Source organism: Daucus carota, chromosome 8, assembly GCF_001625215.2.
Source record: "Daucus carota subsp. sativus chromosome 8, DH1 v3.0, whole genome shotgun sequence".
In the NCBI taxonomy this organism is placed as follows: domain Eukaryota; kingdom Viridiplantae; phylum Streptophyta; class Magnoliopsida; order Apiales; family Apiaceae; genus Daucus; species Daucus carota.
The window spans coordinates 10386733-10412096 of NC_030388.2; the positions used below are offsets into that span (position 1 = coordinate 10386733).

At 34.8% G+C, this 25364-nt stretch overlaps 1 protein-coding gene and 1 non-coding gene across 2 annotated transcripts; both read right to left on the minus strand.

Annotated features, from left to right (window-relative positions):
- Positions 1 to 14512: 14512 nt before the first annotated feature.
- On the minus strand, positions 14513 to 15684 carry LOC108199158 (uncharacterized). Its single transcript, XR_010286096.1, has 3 exons — positions 15369 to 15684; positions 15236 to 15276; positions 14513 to 15010 (listed from the first exon to the last, which is right to left on the minus strand). It is a non-coding gene; the product is annotated as an uncharacterized LOC108199158 (transcript).
- Positions 15685 to 18123: 2439 nt separating this feature from the next.
- On the minus strand, positions 18124 to 21430 carry LOC108197455 (IQ domain-containing protein IQM1). The gene is made up of 9 exons (XM_017365083.2): positions 21300 to 21430; positions 20399 to 20848; positions 20188 to 20302; positions 20036 to 20101; positions 19711 to 19799; positions 19466 to 19553; positions 19139 to 19369; positions 18915 to 19016; positions 18124 to 18819 (listed from the first exon to the last, which is right to left on the minus strand). Exons 2-9 carry the CDS (start codon positions 20797 to 20799, stop codon positions 18400 to 18402), a joined length of 1512 nt encoding a protein of 503 aa, XP_017220572.1. The 5' UTR covers positions 20800 to 20848; positions 21300 to 21430; the 3' UTR covers positions 18124 to 18399.
- Positions 21431 to 25364: the final 3934 nt, after the last annotated feature.

Below are 25364 nucleotides of genomic sequence, written 5' to 3' on the forward strand. Positions count from 1 at the left end.
GCTCTCAAAGATGCTGATTGGGTTCTTGCTATGCAAGAAGAATTAAATCAATTTGAGAGAAACAATGTATGGAAGCTGGTACCCAAACCTAAAAACAGAACAATTGTAGGAACAAGATGGGTATTCAGAAGCAAGGTGGATGAAAATGGAGTTGTCACCAGAAACAAGGCAAGGCTTGTTGCTAAAGGGTACTCTCAATCTGAAGGAATTGATTTTGATGAGACCTTTGCACCAGTTGCAAGACTGGAAGCAATAAGAATCTTCCTGGCCTATGCTGCTCATGCAAACTTTAAAGTTTATCAAATAGATGTCAAGAGTGCTTTTCTAAATGGTGAACTGGAAGAGGAGGTATATGTCAGTCAGCCTCCTGGTTTTGAAGATCCAGAATTTTCAGAGTATGTTTACTTTTTATTAAAAGCACTCTATGGACTAAAGCAAGCACCAAGGGCATGGTATGACACTCTGTCTCAATTCTTGTTAGATAATCATTTTTCCAGAGGAACTGTGGATAAAACACTATTCTACAGAAATGTAAATGGTGCCTTTATTCTGGTTCAAATTTATGTAGATGATATAATTTTTGGTTCTACAGATGAGAAACTTTGCAAGAAGTTTGCTAATCTTATGAAAAGTCAGTATGAAATGAGCATGATGGGAGAGCTCACCTACTTTCTTGGTTTACAAGTTAAACAAGTAAAGGAAGGTATATTCATAAATCAAACTAAGTACATTTATGATCTGCTTAAAAAGTTTGATTTATTGGATTGCAAAGAAGCTAAGACTCCCATGCCAACAGCCACCAAATTAGAGTTAAGTCCTAATGAGAAATCCGTGGACATCTCTAATTATAGAGGCATGGTTGGTTCTCTTTTATATTTGACAGCTAGTAGACCAGATATTATGTTTTCTACATGCGTCTGTGCTAGATTTCAATCTAATCCTAAAGAATCACATCTTATTGCTATAAAAAGAATATTCAGATATCTTAAGGGAACACCATATCTTGGTATTTGGTACCCTAAAGACTCTGGATTTGATCTAATTGGATATTCAGATGCTGATTTTGCAGGATGCAAAATTGATAGAAAAAGTACAACAGGCACCTGTCAATTTCTTGGTGACAGATTGATTTCTTGGTTTAGCAAAAAGCAAAATTCTGTATCAACCTCTACAGCTGAGGCTGAGTACATTGCAGCTGGAAGCTGTTGTGCACAATTATTGTGGATGAGAAATCAATTACTTGATTATGGATTAAATCTCTCAAAAATCCCAATATTTTGTGACAACACCAGTGCTATTGCTATAACTGAAAATCCAGTACAACACTCAAGAACCAAGCACATTGACATCAAATACCACTTCATAAGAGAACATGTGATGGCTGGTACTATTGAAATGCATTTTGTTCCAAGTGAAGAACAGACTGCAGATATTTTCACAAAGCCTCTTGATGAATCCACATTCACAAGGTTGGTAAGTAAATTAGGTATGTTAAATTTCTCCTAATTTAGAATGAATTTTTTCTGTAATTTGGCAGCCAGAATTTGATTAATTTTGATTTATCAAAATTAAATTAGTTATAATTCTGGATAAAGTCTATAATATTTCAACTGGTGAACTAGTGAAATTGTTTCAACTGATGTTTGAAACAATATCCTCTTATTTTGTTTTTCATTCAACTGATGACACCAGTTGAAGACGCTTTCAACTGATCTTCATCAGTTGAATAGGAAGTTTAAAGAGGCGCTTATTTCATCCGTTGAAAGTATTATCAGATCTGAGCCGTTGAAATTTCTTTTGTCTCTCACCTACTTTATACACACGATCGTGTGTGTAATTTTTGTAGAGTTCAATAAGAGTAATTTCTTCTCAACGGTAATTTCTCAGCCAATCACAGCAATTTTCTGAGAAAGTATTTAAGTGTTTTAATTTATTTTCATTTCTCTTCATCTCACTCTTTCGAATTCTTAAAGCTCTCTTCTCTCTCTGTGCAAAAGCAAGTTCTAATTTCTCTTCAAGCTTTCTCTGTAACTGCAATGGCGCCAATGAAAAATTATACTGCATCAAGTGGGTTCATTTATGGGAAGAACAACTTCGCATCATTTGTGGATACCAAGGCAGTAGAGGAGAAGGAGTATCACAAGATGATGGAGTTCATCAAGTCAAGCCAGCTCTCTTATGCTATGCTTGAAGCTCCTACCATCTACCATGAAATAGTGGAGGAAATGTGGACCTCTGCGGAGTTTAATAGTGAGCATGAAACTCTAACCTTCTCTGTAGATAATGAAATTCATTCTGTCAATGCTGATGTTATGAAAGCATGCTTTAAAATTCCTGAAGACACTGTTTTATCTTTGCCTAGTGATGTTCAGTTGGTTAATTTACTTTATGCCATGAATTATGTTTTGCCAACTGATGCCTTAGGTAAAATAGAAAGAAGGGGTCTTAGGAGAGAATGGAGCTATTTATGTGATGCCTTTATTAAGGCATTTTCTGGTAAAATTAGTAATTTCAATGCACTTACTTCCCAGATTTTACAAATGCTTTACATGTATCTGACTAATGAATATTTCAACTTTGGTGGTTTGATGATCCAAGAAATTGGGGAGAAACTAGGTGATAAAACTGGTAGACCTAGGAATATTTATTATGTCAGATTTCTCATGATGCTAGCTAATCATCTCAACAAAAAGCTAGTTATTACTAACAAGGAAGCCAAGCTTCCCAGTTTTGTGCAGGAAAAGAGAGTCTTTAAGGATCTCTTTAGGATGAATTTATACCCCTCCTTGGAGGTGGTGTACCTGCCAATAATGGAGGCTGGAAAGGAAAAGGAGGTACATGGCTTTCCTACTACTCTTTCTCAACCCTCAACTTCTTTGCTTTCTGCCATCAGGGCTGTTGAAGAGGCCCATCAACAGTCCACACAAGTGGCAAAACCTTCTAAAAACAAGTCTTCTAAACCAACCTCAGATGCCTCCCAAAAGGCATCTGTTGTAAAATCCAAGAAACACAAACCTGAGGGGAGTGTGATTGGAGGATGTGAGGGGGAGGGAAAGGGTGAACATAAAAGAAGCCCTAAGAATAAGGATGGAGAGGTGTGTGTTAACCAGCCTGGCCACTCTGCAGTCTCCCAAAAGACTGTAGATGTTAATATGGAATTAAACTCATCCCTAGCAGCATCCTCCCAAAAGGATGTTGCTATTGAAAATAGTCCCCAACCAGGGACACAGTTAAAAAGGGGGAGGGACACCACTTCTTCACCAATAAAAGCTTATGGGAGAAAGAAGATGAGAAGTGACAAAGTTAAGCACTCTGCACACACACAGGCATCTATTCTGGATTTTGTGCCTGTAATTTCTCAAAGTTAGATTGATGTGACTCCAGTAAATGTGGAGTCACAGCCCCCTTCTTCATCTCAACAAATCACCCATATTTATGATCTTACCATCTCTACTACTCAAACACAATCCCCAACCTCTTCTGTGGATGTGGAATTAATTCACACCACACTTGTAAATTCTCCATCTTTGGATTTCATGGAGAAGCCCCCATCTGAGATTGATCATCATCATTTTGATGATTAGTTGGATCTTTCTCTTCCACTTCCTTCTTCTGTGACAGTATGTTCTGTGGATTTTCCCTTAAAATCAATCACCACAGACTCAACTATCACAGCCTCTAAACCTATTTCTTCATTTTCTTCAACTGATCTCCCTCATCAGTTGAATAGTGTTTGTCCTTCAACTGATCTGCTTAACAACTCTCATCAGTTGAATGCCCCCTCTACTTATGTTTCAACTGATGTCCCTCATCAGTTGACAACTGCTGCTACTTCAATTAATTTACCTTTTTCTACAGCAGTTGATCACATGGTAGCACAAACACTTCTAGGATTGAGTGGAGTGAGCTATGGAGTGGAGAGGCAGCCTAGTGTGCTGGCAAAAGGAGAGGGTGTGGAGAGTCTGGCATTTTCTTCTAGCCAGGAAAAAGGAGAGGATAAGAGTGACCCTTTAGTAAGGGTAAGTGAGGGAGAGGTAAGTGGTGTGGTGAGCCAAGGGGAGCCCTTGATGCAAGAAAAGAGAGAAATTGAGAGAAATGCAGGTGTCAATGAAGGGTTTAGTGAACAAGAGTTTCAAGATGAATACAGATCCATATTGGATAGTGTCTCACTAGACCCTGAGACTTTTACTCATGGGATGTCCTCCATTCAAGATTTTGCCAGATTGGACAATCAAGCAGCTGAGAGGCACCTCAATCTGATTCACACTACATCTTCTATGCTTAGAGCAAAGGAGGCATTTACAGCTCTGCCTGCCAATGCTGGAGATGATTTTCATTATGATGATAGTGATGAAGACCTCAATGATGCTCTTGAGGAATCCCTTGTTGAACAACCTACAACTTCTCTACCTTCATGGCTCTCCATGCAGTCTGCGAATGCAATTGCTGTTAGCATGGAGCTGGAAAGGCAAGCCTCCACCATTCTTCAATCACAATCTGGAAGCTCATCCTCCTCTCCAGCCATCTCTGCCACCATTGCCAGTCAAGCTCTGGACAATCTCAAGCTTCACAAATATCAATCTCTCCATTTTCAGCATGAGATAGAGCATCTAAATTCTCTCATTGCCTCTGTTAAGACTGATCTGACCAAGCAAATTGATGAAAAGCTTCCAGCTCAGGTCAGATCAGCTCTTTCTCAATCTGAGCAAAAACAACTCCAATTGGAAAAGCAAGTGGAAGCTCTGGAAGGAAATGTCCATATCTTAAACTCTAGAATGGATGAGATGTTGCAGCATCAAAGAATTCAGACTGGACTTCTTCAACATCTTCTTCTTGCCTCTGGTGTTTCACTTCCCAGTCCATCCCCTACACTTGCTGCTAACAAAAAGGGGGAGAAAGAATTACCAACTCCTGCAGAATTGATCAGTCAAATTCCTCCTCCTTTCCACACTGAAAGGGAAAAGCAAAAGATTGAAAGGATGAAAGAATTAGACTCTATTGCAAAGAGAGTGGCTCAGTTGGGCAAGAAACCTTCTACAGCCACCACAGCTCAAATCTCCTTTCCAACCACCACTACAATTCTCAGGGTGATTACACCTGAGATTGTTATTCCTTCCAAGACAGAAAAGGGTGAGCCATCATTTTTGAATGAGTTCAAGGCCATTCTATCTCCAATCAATTGTGGTTACTCCAAGCCTGGAAAAGATTCAAGCTCAATCTACTTTCCACTAGCCAGGCCTGACAAAAATGAATACAAGCTCTTGGGCCAAGAAATCAAAAGTTACAAAGACTGTACAGATGTGGCTTTAAAAGCTCATTTTGCCATCATCTACAGAGAAGGCCAGAAGCTGTTTATTGGAACTGGCCATCCTCACTACTCATTTGCAAAAGCTGAAGAGGTGGCCAGAGAATGTGAAAAAGAGGAGTTTGAATCTCAACTCTCTTTGAATCAAATAGAGGTTGATGAAAGGTATGCTATTGAGCTGGAAGAGGAGTTGGCAGCTGAGCTTTTAAATGAGGAAAGATTGCCTCTTGAATCTTCTCCAAAGAAAAAGAGAGTCAAATCTAAAACTAAGATGCCTGAGGCAGCCAAGAGAAGAGAAGAAGTGCCAGAAAAGCCTATCTCAAAGCCTTCCTATCCAATCAAAGACACCACAGTGGTACATCCAGATGTCAACTTCCATGATGAGCCAATAATGCCAAAGGAGGAGCCAATTGACTTGGAAGATATCCCAATTCCAGCTTTTCTTGTTCAAGAATCTTCCAAGCCAAAGAAGAAAGTCAAGTCTGTGGCTAAGAGAATGGCTAACCCTCCTAAACCTCCAAAAGAACCTGAAAATCCTGATGACTATCTCATTATTGCTAACATTGAAGAAATTTCTGAGTTGGAGCTGGAGCTGGATGATCTTCAAGAAGTGAGAGGAATAGAAGCAACTTCAAAATTACCTGAAAGATTGGTGTTCTCTTACAAAAACAAAGGTGATGTCATCTGGCCTCTTCACAGAGTTCTGAATTCTGAGGGATTCAGCTCTTTAACAAAAATATATGGATCTATGAAGAGGGCAGGAGGATTTACACCACCTGCAAAGCAAATGGTACTAAAGAGAATCCTTGAGATCAGGAAGGAATGGAACTCAGATGCTAGTTTGCAAAGAAGGCTGAAAATTCCCTACACTGGAAAGAAAATTCATCATGAACCTACTCCAGTCATGGAATTTAGGGACAATCAAGGTGTTAGGAGATTTTTCAGACCTAAAGATCAACTCAAGGTTGCTAGCTTGAATAATCTGAAGACTCTCCAATCCAAGCTCAACAGACAAGATAGTGATGAAGAATGGTTCTACAGGATCTTTCAGAAACAGATCAATATTCTTGAAGAAAAACTTAATTCCAGAAAAAGAAGATCTTCTAGGAACAAGTAACTGCTCAGTCTAGAGGAGCATAATCATCTGTAAACTTTTCTAACTCTTGTATTTAAATTCTGCATTTTATTTTATTAATGTTTTGTTATCATCAAGTGTAGAATTTATGTCTGCATCTTCTCCAGTCATAAATTGGGGGAGATTGTTAGGAATCAATAATTTTTGATGATAACATAAACATTTTTGTAACATGTCTTACTTAGAATCTTTATCAAATTTCAGTTGTAATTGTTATATTTCTTGTCTTTGGGAATTGTCAACGGATGGGTAGAATAGGATGGCTAATTGTAAATATCCAATGCCATGTAATTTTATCTAAGTGAAGGATATTCAACTGATGAGATGTAACTATTCAACTGATGAAGACTGGATGATGTTTCAACTGATGAAAATCAAGCATTCAACTGAAGACAAAGTATTCAACTGATGATGCTGAGGAATTCAACTGATGAGACTGGAACAGCATTCAACTGATAAAGTTTGTAATTCATTCAACTGATGAGCCGGGCATTCAACTGATAAAGTCAAGAGCAGTTGAAAGCAACTAGAACTTTCAACTGATGAAGCAAAAAGCAGTTGAAAGTGACTAGAGCTTAAGTCTGACAAATCACATGGATCGAATTACACTAAAATAGACATGGAAGCCTAATTAGGAAAATAAAGAAGAAGCAGAAACATACTTATCTCATGCAGTGCAATCTGGATCAAATCAAGATGATGGTCAAAGATGAAGACATCTCAGAAAGCATGCATAAGACAAAGTTGTGCAGCATTGTTTTTAGATTAGAGTGCATTTTGTAATCTAGCTAAAAGCTTTGTAAAACTTGGAGTATATAACCAAGTTAGAAGCATCAGTTGAACTTGTTCAAATTACTTGAAAGAAAAGTCTGAGAGTTAGAACTTGTTTGAGTGATGAACCAGCAGCTGTGCGAATTGTAAACAATCCACAGATTCTTCTATATAAAATCTCACGGGTGGATCATTCAATCCACCCGTATTTTTAATACTTGGTGTTTTTCTGTTTACAGTGTTCTTAGTGTATTATTCTTGAATCTTTTAAATTTGTAAAAGATTGTATTCAACCCCCCCCCCTTCTACAATCTTTCTCTTAGTTGGTGTAAAATAACAAAGATGAAGACATCTCAGAAAGCATGCATAAGACAAAGATGTGCAGCATAGTTTTAGATTAGAGTGCAATTTGTATTCTAGTTAAAAGCTTTGTAAAACTTGTAAAACCAAGTTAGAAGCATCAGTTGAACTTGTTCAATTTACTTGAGAGAAAATCCGAGAGTTAGAACTTGTTTTGAGTGATGAACCAGCAGCTGTGCGAATTGTAATCAATCCACAGATTCTTCTATATAAAATCTCACGGGTGGATCATTCAATCCACCCGTATTTTTTAATACTTGGTGTTTTCTGTTTTATTGCTTTAAAAGTGTTTGTTCTTGAATCTTTTAAATTTGTAAAAGATTGTATTCAACCCCCCCCCCCCTTCTACAATCTTTCTTATAGTTGGTGTAAAATAACATTATGATCCATTGTTCGTCGAAGATATCTAAATATTTGTTTCACACCAGTCCAATGTCCTCGAGTTGGACCAAAAGATTAACAGAAAATGTCTTTCCAAAAGGTTAACTGTAAATGCAATATCAGGACGTTTACAATTGGCAAGATACAACACTAAGATATGGTACTTCAGGACCAAGAAGTTCTTCTCTCTTTTCTCTTGGGCGGAATGGATCCTTATTCTTTTCTAATGATCGTACAACCATGGGTGTACTCACAGGATATGCCTTATCCATAATAAACCGTTTAAGAATCTTTTCAATATATGAAGACTGGTGGACAAAGATTCCTTTAGATAAATGTTCAACTTGAAAACCAAGGCATAGTTTTGTTTTACCCAAGTCCTTCATTTCAAACTCTCTTTTCAAATATCCAATCGTTTCATGAAGTTCATTTAGGGGTTCCAATGATGTTTAAATCATTAACATATACTGCAATGATAGTAAAATCCAATTTTGTCCTTCTAATAGAAACAAATGGACATTACATTATTAATATATCCATCTTTTAAATGATATTCAATGAGACGATTGTACCACATACGACCTGACTGTTTCAATCCGTATAATGAACTCTGTAATTTAATTGAGTAAATATCTCGGGGTCTTGAACTATATGCTTCAGGCATTTTTAATCCATCATGGATCTTTATGTAAATGTCACTATCGAGTAACCCATACAATTAGGCAGTCACAACATCCAATAAATTCATTCGTAGCCCTTCTAGAATTGATAAACTTATTAAAGATTTGAATGTTGTTGCATCAATTACCAGGGAATAAGTTTCTTCGTAATCGATTCTCGATCTTTGTGAGAAGCCTTGAGCAACATGGCGTTCCTTGTATCTCACAATTTCATTTTTCTCATTTCTTTTACGCACAAATACCCATCTATATCCAACGGGTATTACACCTGCAGGTGTTTGGATAATATAAAGGTCCAAAAACTTGGCATTTTTCAAGTGATTTCGATTCTGCTTCAATAGCTTCCTTCCACTTTAGCCAATCATTTCTTCTTTTATATTCATAGATCGATCTAGGCTCATGATCCTCGATGTCCTCAAAAATGTCAAGTGCAACTGCATATGCAAATATATCATCCATGACAATTTCTTTTCTGTTCCACCTCTTTCCTGAAATGACATAACTTATCGAGATCTCTTCATTGTCAAAAATTTCAGGTGTTTGATCATCCTTCGAAGACGTCTTTTCAGTGATCAGTTCTATGATGTCATTTGATGTTCCAACTTCCTTATCAAGTTTCCTTGTTTTTCTTTGAGTTTTATCCTTGGATCCAATAGGTCTACCACGCTTCTGGCGTGCTTTAGACTCATTTGCTTGCTAGATTTTATTATCTTCATCGGGAAGTTTAATCTTACAAGGAACATTAACAGCTGGTACATGTGACTTTGTCACATTCTTAACATCAGTAAATGCATCGGGCAATCTATTTGAAATTACGTGTAGGTGGATAATCTTTTGAACTTCAAGTTCACATTTATTTGTGGGAGTACATAATGAGACATGGATAATGCATAGGAGTGTGCATTCGGTTCGGTTAACTGAAAACCGAACCGGAAAACTGAAATAATTTCGGTTCGGTTAACCGAATTTTAAATTTCGGTTCGGTTTTCGGTAGCCAAATTTTGATTTTTCGGTTTTTCGGTTATTCGGTTTTTAAAACTCGGTTAACCAATAAACCGAATGGTTAACCGATTTTTATATATATTATAAAAAAAATAATATTTTTAGTTAATAATACAAATAATCTTATAAGTTATACACGTGTATCTAGTCTGAGAGTACATGACCTAAACCTAAATACCAAATTAAACAATCAGTTCATTAACTACAGATACCATCGGCCATCGCTACCTGCGGCTGCAACACTGCAACACTGTGATTCATCGACCTGCTGCTCAAAGCCTCAATCACGTATTCACATCCGGTGATCGATCCAGCCTCCACTCTCCAGGTATATATTCTTGAATCGATTCTAGCTATCGTTTCTTTGTGTGCCAATTGGGAGATATCATAACTAGTCAAGACTGAGGAGAGAAGAGCTATGGAGTGAAGATTGAAGTCTGTACTGCTTGGCTTGTTTGTTGCTTATCAGAGATTTTTTTTATTTTGATTTGGAATGTAATATATAAACCTAAGTAGTTAAGCCGCTGGTGTTCACTTTTGTTGATGTGCTGCAAGAAATACAAGGTTTACCCAGTGCAGGCTATTGCGTGAGCTCGTGGGTTTACCCAGTGTGCACCCCAAGGGTAGCGGCTGCGGGTTCCTACGTTAAAAAAAAATAATAAATACAAGATTTTAGGTATTTTATCTTTAACAGTTTTGACAACAGTTTTCAGTTTTTTCATACACTGTTTAGCAATTTCGGTTTATAATTTCGGTTTTTGGTTTTAACCGAAATTTAATATTCGGTTCGGTTACAAAACCGAAATTATTTCGGTTCGGTATTCGGCAGGGATTTTATAGAAATTTCGGTTTCGGTTAACCGAAAAAAATTCGGTTTCGGTTAACCGAATGCACGGCCCTAATAATGCATTCTATGAACATTCTTGCTTTTATTTTTCAAATTTTGTCTTATCTCCCCCTAATACTAGAAAAACTGTCTCATCAAATTGAAAATTGGCAAATCTTGCCTTGAATAAATCACCACTCATGGGCTCCAAATATTTAATAATCGAGGGAGAATCAAATCCAACATATACCCCTGGTCTTCTTTGAGGTCCTATTTTTGTTCGCTGGGGAGGAGATATCGGAACATAAACTGCACACCAAAAAAATTTCAAGTGAAAGATATTTGGTTCTTTACCATTTACTAGTTGCATTGGAGAATATTTATGATAAGAAGTCGGTATCAACCGAACTAAAGAAGCCGCATGTAAAATCGCATGCCCCCATGCAGAATTTGGTAAATTTGTTCTCATAAGTAATAGTCTCGCAATTAGCTGTAGCCTTTTAATGAAAGACGCAGCAGGACCATTTTGAGTGTGTGTGTGTGGGCAATAGATTGCTCCACTTCAATCCCAATCGACATACAATAATCATTAGAAGATTGGAATGTAAATTCTCCTACGTTGTCAAATCTTATTTTCTTTATATTATGATCAGGAAATTGTCCTCGTAATCGAATTATTTGAGCAAGGAGCGTGCAAAAGCAACATTACGAGTGGACAATAAACTAACATGTGACCATCGTGTTCATGCATCAATGAGTACCATTAAGGACTGAAATGGACCACTAGATGAGGTAATAGGTCCAGCTCTATCTCCTTGAATTCGCTCCAGAAATTTTGGGCATTCGATTACAACTTTCACAAGAGATGGTTTCAATTTTCCTTGAAAACAAGCAACACATGAAAAATCTTTGGACAATGGAACAATTTTGTTTTTAAGTGGATGTCCATTTGAATTTTCAATAATTCTTCGCATCATTGTTGAACCCGGATGACCTAAACAATCATGCCATATAATAAAATTTGTCGGGTCAACAGATCTTGTATTAATAGTCATGTGTGACTCAACTGGATTTATGAAAGTATAATATAATCCAGAATTATATGATGGGAGATTTTCTATCACATGTTTCCTCCCTAAGACTATAGTCGTGATACATAAATATTCATTATCATGTTCATTTGTCGTCTCAATATGATAGCCATTGTGGCGTATATCTTTAAATCTCAAAAGATTTCTTTGACGAGTGGAAAACATTGCATTTTCAATCAATAAACATGTACCATTAGGTAGCATTATACTTATTCTTCTCTTCCGGAGCCTTCAGTTATATCTGATGCACCCGATATTGTATTGACATTAGCTTTGGCTAATGTTAGATGCGAAATATATGCTTTATTTTTCAAAATTGTATGTGTTGTTGCACTATCTGCCAAACAAAATGATTCTTCATCTTTCATGTCACATAATGAGAGGCTACCGGCCATATTTCTTCAAAATAGAATATATAAATATTTTAGAAAATATAATATTTTAAATAATTTAAACAAAAGGAGATTTCATAATATATACTCAAGCAATCATTTCAGAGTTCGAACATAAATATTTGTATATTTAATAAGCAAAGCAAGACTTTAAATATATGACTTAATTATCGCTACTACCAAATTTGGTCATTTCCACATTCCCATCTTCAAAGAAATCACTGATTTCCATGTGAGTGAGGCCAGAAGGATCAACTGGATCCACTACCAAGATGTGGGTTAAGATGGGTTACAAGTACTTTCAACCCTCTGAGGCATCGCATTTTCCTTTGGTTTCTCCTCATTTTTCCTCCACTTCGGGTGGTGAACAATTCTTTTAAAATTAGAGAAACTGTGGTGATCATGTTCTCGACCATATCCAAAATCACGACCAGGGGCATGTTCATATCCACGTCCATGTCCAAAAGTATTATTATTATTATTATTATTATTATTATTATTATTATTATTATTATTATTATCATTATCATTATCATTATCATTATCATTATCATTATCATTATCATTATCATTATCATTATCATTATCATTATCATTATCATTATCATTATCATTATCATTATCATTATTATTATTATTATTATTATTATTATTATTATTATTATTATTATTATTATTATTATTATTATTATTATTATTATTATTATTATTATTATTCATAATCATGAGTAGACACAACATTCACTTTAAGGAATGTTGTTGAACCAGTCAGACGTGTTTGATGATTTTTCATCAAAAGGTCATTGTTTTGTTCATCAAGGAGCAATACTGAAATAAGCTCAGAATATTTAGTGAACTATTGCCTACTTGCTTAGAGGCCTTATTTCCCTCCTTTATTGTGTCACCAAGGCTCATAGCACTTATATGGATTTTCGCATCCAAAATCCATGTCAAGTACTTTTTTTCCGATGACATCAAGTGCATTGAACTCAAGCTTTGTAAGATTTGATATTGCAAATACTAAAACAAATTAGCTAGAGAGCAAACATCAAGTTAAGCCTTTAATAAATTTATTATGTATGTCACAAATAAAACCGTTATAATTTTTACGTTACATATTATAGCGTTAATATTTACTATTAATATCAGAACGTTCATTCCACTTGTAGGCTGGGCTTTGTTGGAAAGGTGTTGTCCTAGCAGTTCGGTTGCCTGAATTGATTAGAATTGAGCAGTAACAGTGCAGCAATGTGACAGTGCAAAGTCATAGCAGTAGGTTGATTAAAAAATTAAAGCTAGCCACGCGCACTTTAATTTATGCATGTATAATGCAATCTGTCCAAGCAACAACATGTCTCGGTCATTTCGCGAGGATAGAGACGTCAAGTGGCCATGCATCAGGCGTGCTCTAAGGGCATCTCCTACCGTGATAAAAAAATAATATAAATTTGGGGTAGTTTTGCCCCAAACCACTCCACCCGTGAACAAAGTGATTCAAATTTGGACAGTGCAGCAATGTGACAGTGCAAAGTCATAGCAGTAGGTTGATTAAAAAATTAAAACTAGCCACGCCCACTTTAATTTATGCATGTATAATGCAATCTGTCCAAGCAACAACATGTCTCGGTCATTTCACGAGGATAGAGGCGTTAAGTGGTCATGCATCAGGCGTGCTCTAAGGGCATCTCCTACCGTGATAAAAAAAAATATAAATTTGGGGTAGTTTTGCCCCAAACCACTCCACCCGTGAACAAAGTGATCCAAATTTGGATCAGTGAATATTAGTGGTCCAAATTCGGATCATTACTAATCAGTGACCCAAATCTTTTTAACATTAAAATTTTATTACTTCTATTATTTGATAATTTTGTTAATGTTATTAAACATGGATTAATTAAGATTAGAATATAATTAAAATAATGATTAATTATAAATTAAAATTTTAAAATACATAAAATTTCAAAATACATGAAAATTATAAAAACATGAAACAAAACAATACAACATAGATAATTAAACGATAATACAACTTTAAATAAAAACTAAGTCGATTTAGTCGTCGACTAAATCATTTCTTGTTCCTCCGAGATAATCAATACACACAATTGTAATTTTGGGATTCTTGAGAATCTTCTTATCTTTGGATGTGGACCTTTGTTCTTAAACTTCGAAATGCACTAATTGAGCATTTGTGGAAAAATGTACTGGAATAGTATTTTTATGTAATATTATAACGCTTTTAATTTATTTTTATGTACCGTTTAATCTTTTTCGAATTATTTTATAATATTTTATTTTTGTCTAGTTATTGATTTTATTATTATAATTCATAACAAAATTAATTAATCTTTTTCTAAAATATCTTAAATCAAGGTATATGAATATTATAAAGATAAATGAATTTAGATTTATATTTGGATCACATGATTGGAATAAAATTTGAATCTCGCCTTAAATTTGGATCACTTGGTTATCCAAATTTGAATCTATAGTTGGAGTTGACCTTAAGCTGAATATCATAAAAATATACATTTTTGCTTTTCATTAATACTACTGAATGGAATTTGATTTTATATATTTCATCAAAACGAATACAATTTTCACTGAAACAGTGAAACTTGATGGATGTACGATATTTTTAGACTTCAAACATTTGTTCCAGCTAAAAAACTACAGTAAGACCTCTTAACCAGAATAATTACTAATGAAGCAACAAAAATGAAGTTAACAACTCTGAAAACCTTGAAATGACCATGAAACATGTAGTAAATTTTTACACCTGATAAAACTCAATCATAAACACATTATCATTATCCATGATAAATTGTTTCAACTACATATTTCAAGGGGTGAAGAAGACAGAGCCACACTTGCACTTCCAGCCCTCAGGTTCATAGTTAGCAAAGTGGAGATGCAATTGTTGAGTGTTGGTTGGCACTTGAATGGCAATGCATGGGCTGCACTCCCCACATCTGTGATCACAGTTTGGTGGTCTTGACCCCAGTCTACTCCTCCCTAGCTTATATGCCTTCTCTTCTTCAACTTTCTCCATTTTCATTCCTTCAAACTACACACAAATATATCCACAGTTCACATGCATATACTTAATTACAAGTAAACTAATAATTGACACTCATCTTGTTTATCGAACCCTCGACCTCCTGTAAAGAAAGCCAAGAGAGATATCGATGGACCAAGAGGCCATTGGTAATTAAAACTAATAGTATTGCATTATCCCATAAACACACAAGTTTAACTCCATGCAATGTAAATGAAGGGTACTGGAAAATACTTGTTTTGAGTGCCAGGCAGAATGTATGCTGTGGCTTGTGCCTGATCACAAAAGTTGACAAGTTACTTCAAAGTAGCTTATAACCAGTGAGAGAAGAGAAATGGATTACCATCACAGATAGCAGCTAAATCACCTTGTTTTTGAAGAGGAAGAGCTCTATGATCCAAGGGTGAAAAGGGCTGAGCTGCTGCAATAAACCAGCTTATTATCTGCAAAGTAGCCATCAATAAAAAGATGCAACTCTTTCTCCTCATCATCAATACAAACAGAATGCTCTCAATCACTCAAACTTTAACTCATAAAGGTATGACTATTTGTGAAGAATGGAGAAAAAAAGTGGCCTTTTACACAGAATAAACAGGTGAGCCAACAGCATTTAATCAAGTATATATAATTCTATATTGTGTTATGATTTGAGTGTCATTGTGGCATCAGTCATCTGTGGTGAGATTTTGCTTGACATTAAGTGATTCTGCTTTCATGTCAAAAGTCTCAAGACTTATACTGAAAATTTCCACTGTTCTGATAAGTCACTTTACAATAGCTACACATCAATAAGTTTACTAGAGCAAGGACAGATAGGGTAAATTCCCATTGTTTTTTACCTTGTATCAGATGATCAGATAGCTAGCTAGCAATACCAACAGTAAAATAAAATTGACTCCAGCATACTACTCATTTTGAGATGTTCAAATATTTACTGCAAAATGGTAAAAAACAGATTCACATTGTTAATAGTACTGTTCTGGGAAAGCCTGAAGAATGTCTGGCTACCTAGTACTCTCCCTATCTATGATAGCCTTTTTTCTGATACTGCAAAAAGTAAGTATCTTCTATATACTTTTGGTTGGTTTTATTTAACTTTTCAATTACATGACAACTGTTTATTTACAGAATCACAGCTTAGATTACCAACTCTGTTTGAGTAAAAAAAATTAATAAATCATTCAGCAGGGGTTCAGTTGGTGCAGGGGAGAGTTAATGGTGAGACAAGTTATCCTGATTTCCGATAAATGTTCATTTCCTAGAAAGAAGCTTGGGAAACATACATAGCATTGACCATGTCTTACAAATTGCTTGGAACTCATTTATGACATAGCTTTGAGGTAAAGGAGAAAGACATTAAATAACTATGATGAAAATTGGCAAATGAGCTTGGATATGTGTCAACGGCAATCATTTATCTAAGACACATAAAAGACTTGCAAAGCAATATATAAGACGGAAAGGGGAGTAATATAGAAACAAATGAATAATAAAAAAAACTTGTGCAAGGAAGTTTGTGCTTGGCGTGATGGTCAAATATTGACATATACACCGGACCCAACAACTCACCACATGTCCGTCCAAAAATGCTAGCAAATTGGTATACATTAGTTATTTGATTGTGCTTATAAAGGACACAAATACTTTTTAACTAATCGATATGGGATGTTACAAAAAAATGTGTACGTGTTAAGATCCGAAACATTGTTGATGCGTTAGTCTTGTACATTCCATACTTTGTTTTGTTCCGGGGTCGAGACATAAATTTAGATTCCGTCATTCCGGTAATATACTAATGTGTCCATATTGTGACCAAGGTATGGTTAACAAAGTAAAATCCTGCATTTTTGTAGCATATAGACAGACCAGGAGTCCAAGAAAAATGAATCCAAGAGGCCCCTAAAGGCAATAGACTGCAAAATGAATAGAGTGAAGGATGAAACTGAGAGAGTTGGGTAGGATGTGATGAATGCTGACTTCTGAGTAAAGATAGAGTAAGAACTTTCGAACACTTCTGCTTCTGCAAGAAGACAAGTTGAATATTGATGTGCATTGAAATGGTGCATTGGTGAATGTAGATACTTACTGTCACTTTTCTTTCATTCTAGCTGTGAGGTCTATCTAGCAGTACAGTTACTGTAGTGACTTTTGACTAGGTGAAAACAACTTCTCGGGAGGCTAATTTCACCTAAATTAGACATAGACAACATGACCACAATTGTCACCGACAGAGTACTACTGTAGTATTTTTTAGAAAAATCTTGTTTCAAATATTTTTGATACTCTCAGTATTAGTAGATTTTTAAAAGTTCTCCAGAATTGTTAGAGAATCTCAGAGGGTATTAGGCAGATTGATTAGCTAAAATATAATGAAATATTTGTTAGTTAAGATTTGTTGAATCTGCATGGTGGTGTACTTCAATAGTGTTATCTAATATCTGTAATGATCAGGTAAGTTTGGAAAGTAGTATATATGCATGTTTGTTTACCGGAAGCAGGAGTTTAAAAATAGCTTCTGTTTTTCTGACCCGTTCGTGTAAAAAAGCTAGAATTACTTATAAAAAGTTGAGAATGATAGTTTTTCTTTCACGGTATCTACTTCTTTTCCAAACAGTTTAATAACTTGTAAGTCTTAACTTCTCACTTCTCCTCCACTTCTGTAGTTTAAGCAAGAAGTCACTTATTTTAAGTTAACCCAAACGGCCCCTATATTGTGCAATGGATGGGTAGCAACTGATAAAAAAAATCAATTTTGTATGCTAACAGGTGAGTTGTGGTTTTTCAAATCTGGCGACCACATGAATGATGTTCTATAAAAATTTACAGAGGATACCCTTGGAGCCTGGAGGTTGGCACTGAAAAACTGTTAGCTATATCAAAATGTTGTGTATACTCAGCTTCTCTCGGTAACAAAATGTTGATAGTTTGAGTCTAATAAGGCCAGAGTGTATAAACATTCGAAATTTATGCAATTGACTGTTATAAAAGCAGCCTTGGTTTCTTTTTTGGACAAAACAAATACTTATTCATTCCCAGACTCCCAGTGAGTCTCCAATGTATTTCAGTAAGTATGAATAATTGTTTTGATTTCATCCGTGATTATTAGATGAAACTTATATATCTCCAAGAATTTAGTAGTGTAAAACTACTTATTTTGCATTGAATTTGAGTTCATCGGATACATCGAGGAACTAATGAATGAAAAAAACCTGTAATAAGCTTAAAAGAAACAAAAATTGAGAACGAAGAAAGAAAGAAAAAATGATTGTGCAAATTCCTAAAACTAAAGGAATTCAAGTTAGTGCCACCATGTTATGGCTCAGACCTCGGCTCCATCCTTAAAATAACACTGAAGCTGCACCAACTGCAACAGGTTCTCACTTGCCCAGTTCAAAAGCTCAGTTGGATGCAATAGGAGTTCTAGGACTGGGGAGCCCCATGTAAGAAAGCCCGGGAGATAGCCTGACCTTTGGGCTAGGCCTTGGCGACGGAATGGGACCATAGTTTCCATAAGTAGGTCCTGAAGCCACTCGAGTAGGGGACAGATTAACTTGTTCAAGAGCTTGGAACTGTAATTCTGTAGGATAGTCGCGAACACAACCAATTCGTGCTCCAGCTCCTGAAGTCCACTTGCGTGATAGGTGTCTGGCCATGCGGAATATTGGTTCCTCTACGTCGACAGCATCTGTGTTGTCAGTCGGAACATTGACATCAGATGCATTGTGATCTTCTGGTTGAGTGGTTGTAACTGATGACTGTGACATCGATTCCATATCATCAATACTGGATGACAAGCAGTCATCATCCATTGCACCTCTCTGTTCCAATAAAAATAAAAATTAACATACATAAAATAGAAGTACAACTTCTAAAAAAAGCATAGAATGTATATCTAAATTTATAATTATATTACCTTAACATTTGCAAGATCGACATGGTTCTCCTTAAGGAAGCTAATGAATTCCATGAAGTTCTCTTCGGTTGGGTGGTAGTGACCGCTGTAAGGCCATATAGCCTGTAAATGCATACCGACATGAACGATCAACATCACATGTCCTAGTGAACTCCACATTTCTAGTATACATTTATATATATTCAGATGCCCATATTTAATTTTCAGACAGAAAAAATTTGTACCTCAAGAACACCACCATGCGCAACTAATCTTCCAGCTGCTATGGTTGCACCACCTGACAGGAAACTAGAATGCTGGAATACGCCTTTCTTCTTCTGACCCACGTACAATTTCCTAGACGTGCTAAGAACAAAAATCCACTTGGAACCCTCAATGGTGTCAACAAATAGGCCGCTTTGTCTGAACAAAAGCTTCCCATCTTCTACAATCACTTCAAATGTTTCTCTTTCAACCTGACACCAGATATTGTAAAGTATGTTACATTTCGCTTATATAAGAATGACTCTGAATGTAAATAATGTATGTTCAGATGATGATTTCACACTTACCGGTCCAAGGTACTTGATGCATTGTCGTTGTAGACTACTCCTCGGGCATCTCTCAATGTTAACTTCTTTACCATCTCCAACATCCAACCTATATGATTATGGAAGTAAATATCAAAAGATGGCATAATAGATGTCCACTTTATTTTTATTTGAAAAATATTTAGTTTCTTTTCTGTTTATTAATTAAATATTATCATGGACTGCAATCAGGCGATTTAGACCATCAACTAAGTGCGATTACTTACCAGTAGAAGAAAGGTTGAGAGCTTTTACTGTCGAACCAGATATCATAGTACATGTGTAAATTGTGTCCATATCGATGGCGTGGATCGATCTGTAATAAGATTAAGAAAGATTCATCAAGGGAAAACTGATATTATCCCACCTGTTTAAAGCCAAGTGGATCAAGTATATAAAGTTTTATCGGCTGAGGCTTATGTTATTATCCTTTAATTGACAAACTACAAAAGTATGTGGTTCTGTTCGATTCATAGCTTGTCAACAAATAGTTTAAAAAGCAAGCATTCATTCAATTGAAATTCAAACATAATTATATAACTAAGAACTTACAGCTTCCAGCCAATGCTGTAAGGCTAGCTTCCGTGCCTTTTCGCACTTGGACAATCCTTTTCCAACCTGAAATCAAAGTAATCAAGTTTAATCCAAAAATTCTTTGCACAGCACAAACAAAAACCGACTCCATTTCCGAGTTGGCAAAATACCTTGGCAGCTCTAGTCCTCGCCCTAGACCACCGTGAAACAGCTGTTTCCGGCTTTTCAACATTGAAATAAGAAACCGAGCTCCGCTTAAGAGCTGCAAAATCTAATGCCTTCCACCTAAATAAAAACAATTCAATTCCGTTAAGACAGTGAACAACACAAGATTTTGGAACTTAAAAACACCAATCATCAAGAATTTGTGCAGAAACAAACCAGAGCTCCTCAACCACAACAGCACAATCAGCAAGGTTTCTTCGTGTCCGATAACTTTTGTAGACCTTCTGAAGCTTAACAGCAGCAGCATCAAGCTCACTAATCGGTCTTGGCGAAAACAATACCGCAGGTTCAGGAAGTGTTATGAAGGGGACTGAATTATGTCGAAATTTCGACACGTATTCATTGGACTGAACCCCCAAATACTCAGATTCTGATCTCTTTATGTCCTGAGCTAAATTCTTGAATGAAGAGGTGGTTTCAAGCATCACTCTTACTGGCTCACAATTCGACAAATTAATCGAATTCTTCCTACCATTAGTCCTAGGAGACTGAGACCTCATTGAGTTTGTCATGATATCTGAATCTATGTTCTTAAAACTACTACTTCTCAATGTCATTTCTTCAATTATTGGCCTTCAAAAAATCTAGACTGATAATGAAATTAACCTGCACAAAATTAAATACAAACTCAGCATGTCTTTTTCATCTCCCACTCTTGTCCACATCCATTATTAACACTAGCATGAAAAAAATGTACCTCAACCGAATAAAAAGTATTTCAACCCAAACATATTATACTTGAGTCAGTGCTATAAAAAGCGGAAATTGGATTTAATCAGATGAATTCATAAAATAAGGATTAATTGAAGATTAATTATATTGTTCGGGATTAATCAGATAATTAACTGAATAATCGGATATTTAATTGATTCGGCGAAGGAACAGGGATTAATGGGCGATTAATCACCGATTTTTAGAATAAAGACTTGAGTACAGAATTAATGAATAATAGTATTATTATATCAATTTTCTTGTAATGAGTATCACTAACATATCTAGTGCAATAAAAAATTCGATAAGCACAAAAAATAAAATCACAACAAGAGAACTCACTCACCAGCAAAGAGAAACGAAAGCTTGAACCTTGTTCTTTTCCTTCTTTTGTGTGGTTCTCAACTTTAGCTTTTGAGTTTGGTAAGATGTAGTAAATGAATATAGGATATGACCACAAACTTCAACTATATATACACACACCTCAGCTGAGGTGGCAAGAAGAAATAATAGTTTTAATACTATCAAAGTAAACTTGTTGAGTTGTTGGAGCTTGAGAATTTAGATACGTAGTAGACTATGACTGGAACATTTTAATCTTTATCACCTAGCTGACTTTACTTTGGGAGTGATTTTAATGTATTGCTCTTGATCTTGAATGCTAATTTACAAATTTTGGATTTGATTCAAACCCACCGAGTAATTTGATTTTTCAAAGTGTGGAAAATGGTGGACCGAGAATTTGGAAAACTTTACATGCAATATTTGTATTGTTATCTTTGTCAGGCTTCTGCGTCCATATGTGCGCACACTTGCATATAGGTGTCGGACATGTTTAGAATACAAAATACCCCGTCCCCTCATTTCTATATAATTTTTTTTTAATTATTCATTCATTTCCATAAAAAATAATAATTTTTAATAATATAAATTTCATTACAACTATAATATTACTTTGTTCCACTATCTCTATTGTATAATAATATAGAAACTATTACACCGACGGTTTTCCCCTCCTATCTCTAATATATTATTAAATATAAAAGTCTCACCAAAATACTCACTTTTCATCTAAGTTTACTCATTTTTTACACTTTTTTTTTGTTTTCCGTGTCCCAACTGCAACTGGTTGGGACGGAGAGAGTATGAGAATAAAATAGTGTTCGATTATGATTTTTAAAATTTTGTATAAATTTATAAGATTTCAAAAATATATCTAGATTTTTCGGTGTTCAATCTGTATTTATAATTATATTTACAAATGTTCATTTAAAATTTATTAAAATCTCATTATATTTTTTAAAATCTCATTCAATACAATAAAGAATGATTTTTTTTCAATTTATGAATTTATATTTTGTGATATAGTTTAATATTCTTAAAATTTCTTCACAATTGAGTAGTTGTTTCTACAATTTAAGAATTCTAATGTAAATTATAGGGGCCGTTTGGGTGAGCTTAAAATAAGTGCTTATTGCTTAAAATAAATAAGTGGAGTAGAAGTTAGAAGCAAAATAAAACTTATAAGTGATTAAAGTGTTTGGGAAATAAGTAGAAGTCCTGAAACAAAAGCTAGTATTCCTAACTTTTTTTAAGTGCTTCTTGACTTCTTACACAAACGGTACGAAATAAGTGCTTCTAACTTATAAGTCGAGAAGTCCGACTTAAAAGGGGGGCCAAACACCCGCTATATTTTACTCCAACATTTCTAAACTCAATATAAAATAAAAATCAAATAGAATGCACTAAAATTTATAGATTAATAATCATTAACTAATTTAAATATGTATTGAATGCATCACCAAAATTTTAGAGGGATAATCCTGAATTTTATTACAGATATTGTTTTTCATTTTCAACTAAAAGATAAGCTTAGTGAGCAACATTTACATGATTTCACTGCTACACGTCAATATGTTGGTCAAACAAAGGAAGCTCAGAAAGTGGGGAGGAGGTATCCATGAACATTCCAACCAAAATCCAGAAGTTACTGCAAAACTTCCATTTCTATCATGTGCTTGAAAGGTCAACTAGTACCATCTTTTAGTCATGACCGTGTCATGTACTCCCGTTGCCCATTTTCCACAGTTCCCTCTTTAGTCCGGATTTTTATTCACTAAGCATTTATTATATATATTACTCTCTCCGTCTCATTTTAACTGCTTTTGATTTTTTTACACGTATTTTAAGATGTTAAAAAAATTACATCTAAACATGATTATTTTTTATAAAATTTATATCAAATAAAAGTTTAGAGTCTAAACTTTTATTTGATATAAGAATTGAAATTTTTTATTGAGTGTAGATATTGTTTTTTTACACCTCAATATACGTGTTAAAAAGTCAAACATCAGTTAAAATGGGACAGAGGGAGTATTCAGTGTTACAGAAATCGAGAATCGGATATAATCGGTCGAGCTACCAATTCAGTATTAATTGGAAGGATCGATCGGAATGAAAATCAGATGTATTTTAGTATTAAAATATTATTTAATATTTAGTTATTAATATTAATAAATTCTATAATTATTCATATTTAAAATAATATGAAAGGCCTTATTGCAAGGTACATGTCTAAGCCTATTTGTACAACCAGTGATAACTCAACTTGTATTTGATAACCTCTCTACTTGTAACTCAACCTGGATTAGTCTCTGATAAGTTATGTCAGTAGATAGTAGATAGTTTAGTTGGAATCAGATCAAGAATGTCAAGTATATACAAGAATCATAATGTCAGAAGAATTCCAAGATATCAGCTACAAGCCACTGGAAGAAGTTCATTTCAAATGATCAAGCCTCAGTGTCAAATAAATTGTGTAGCAGTTCAAGGAATTCAGAAGGTACGAAGATTCAAGTATTTATTTCATTAGAGATTCCGTATGTGTATTGAAATGAAGTTGAACTAGAAGACAAAGATTCGAAGACCCGACCACAGCTCAAATGTTTAATTGATGGAGAATATTCAATTTGGTTAGGCACAGATGAACCAGACAGTACATTTGTGTGTCAGCTGTTTATATTGAATATTTAACATCAAAGGAAGGTGATCGTTCAAGCGAAAGATAATCAAAGACGAAGATTTAAAGACAAGAAGACAAAAAGATCTGAAGAAAAGAATTAATTATTTATTTATTCTCTACCCTCATATTAATTTAGTTGCTTAATTTATTTATTAAATTAATTCACCTTGAATTAATTTAATTCTTGAATTATTCAATTAAATTAATCAAGTAGAAAATAAATAAATTAATTAATATATTGATACAAGACAAGAAGCAGTTCTACTGAAGATTGGGTGATTAAATATTTTATAGACTATTATTTCACTTCTCAAATAATTATATTAATTATGTAATTTATTTATTAAATTAATTCACTCTCGAATTAATTTAATTTATGAATTTATGTGATTAACTTAATTAAGTGAATAATTTTCTATTTTATATATACTACAATATTACATTCATTATCACCAAATCAAGCTCAGCAAGACAATTCAAGATTGTCTTACTGAACTTGCTTCAAGGAAGGAAGGAGAAGTGCAAGACAATTCATTTGAATTGTCTTGGCGAAATGGGTTGGTGGCAGCAAGACAATCTAGATTGTCTTGCCGTGTGCTTCATGTGTGATCAAGACAAACTCACTTTGTCTTTCTGCCATGTGCAAAGGCTTAGTATACAATCCGTTTGTCTTACCTTGTGATAGATTGTCTTGCCATTGGATGAATTGTCATACCTTCCCTGGAATTGTCATACCTTCCCTCGAATTGTCTTTCTGGCGAGTTTAAAGCATGGTAGACAATCCAAAATTATCTTACCTTGCCTTGTATTGTCTTGCCCAAGCCTGGATTGTCATACCTTCTTTGTATTTGTCTTTCCTTGCTTGTAATTGTCTTGTCTAGTGATTGTCTTACAAGTACAATGTTTTGCCTATAAATATGGCTTAGTTTTCTTCATTTCAAGTGTTCATTCTCTTTGATTTCAAAGCATTGTTAAGCTTTCAAGTTGTTCGTAACTTGCTTGTTATATCCACAGTTTTCTGTGCTTTGATCACTCGGTTGTTTTAACCACTAATCTAGAATACATCCTGTCGAATTTATTCTACGAACATTAGTGGACATTAAAACTGAACCATATTAATTATATAACGACTTAAAACATTGTTATATTAATTAATTAAAATCTGATTAACAAGTTATATTCAAATTAGATTTATTCCGCGATTATTTGGTAACGATTGTATTCAACCCCGCTTCTACAATCGTATTGGGACCTAACATAATAAGATACTTTAATTTTAATAATTTATCATATATACTTCGAATAAGAAATATTTTTAAAGATTAATTAGATTTAAAAAATCAGATCGATGACCGACGTTGCAGAGATCAATCGATTAAATCTGAGATT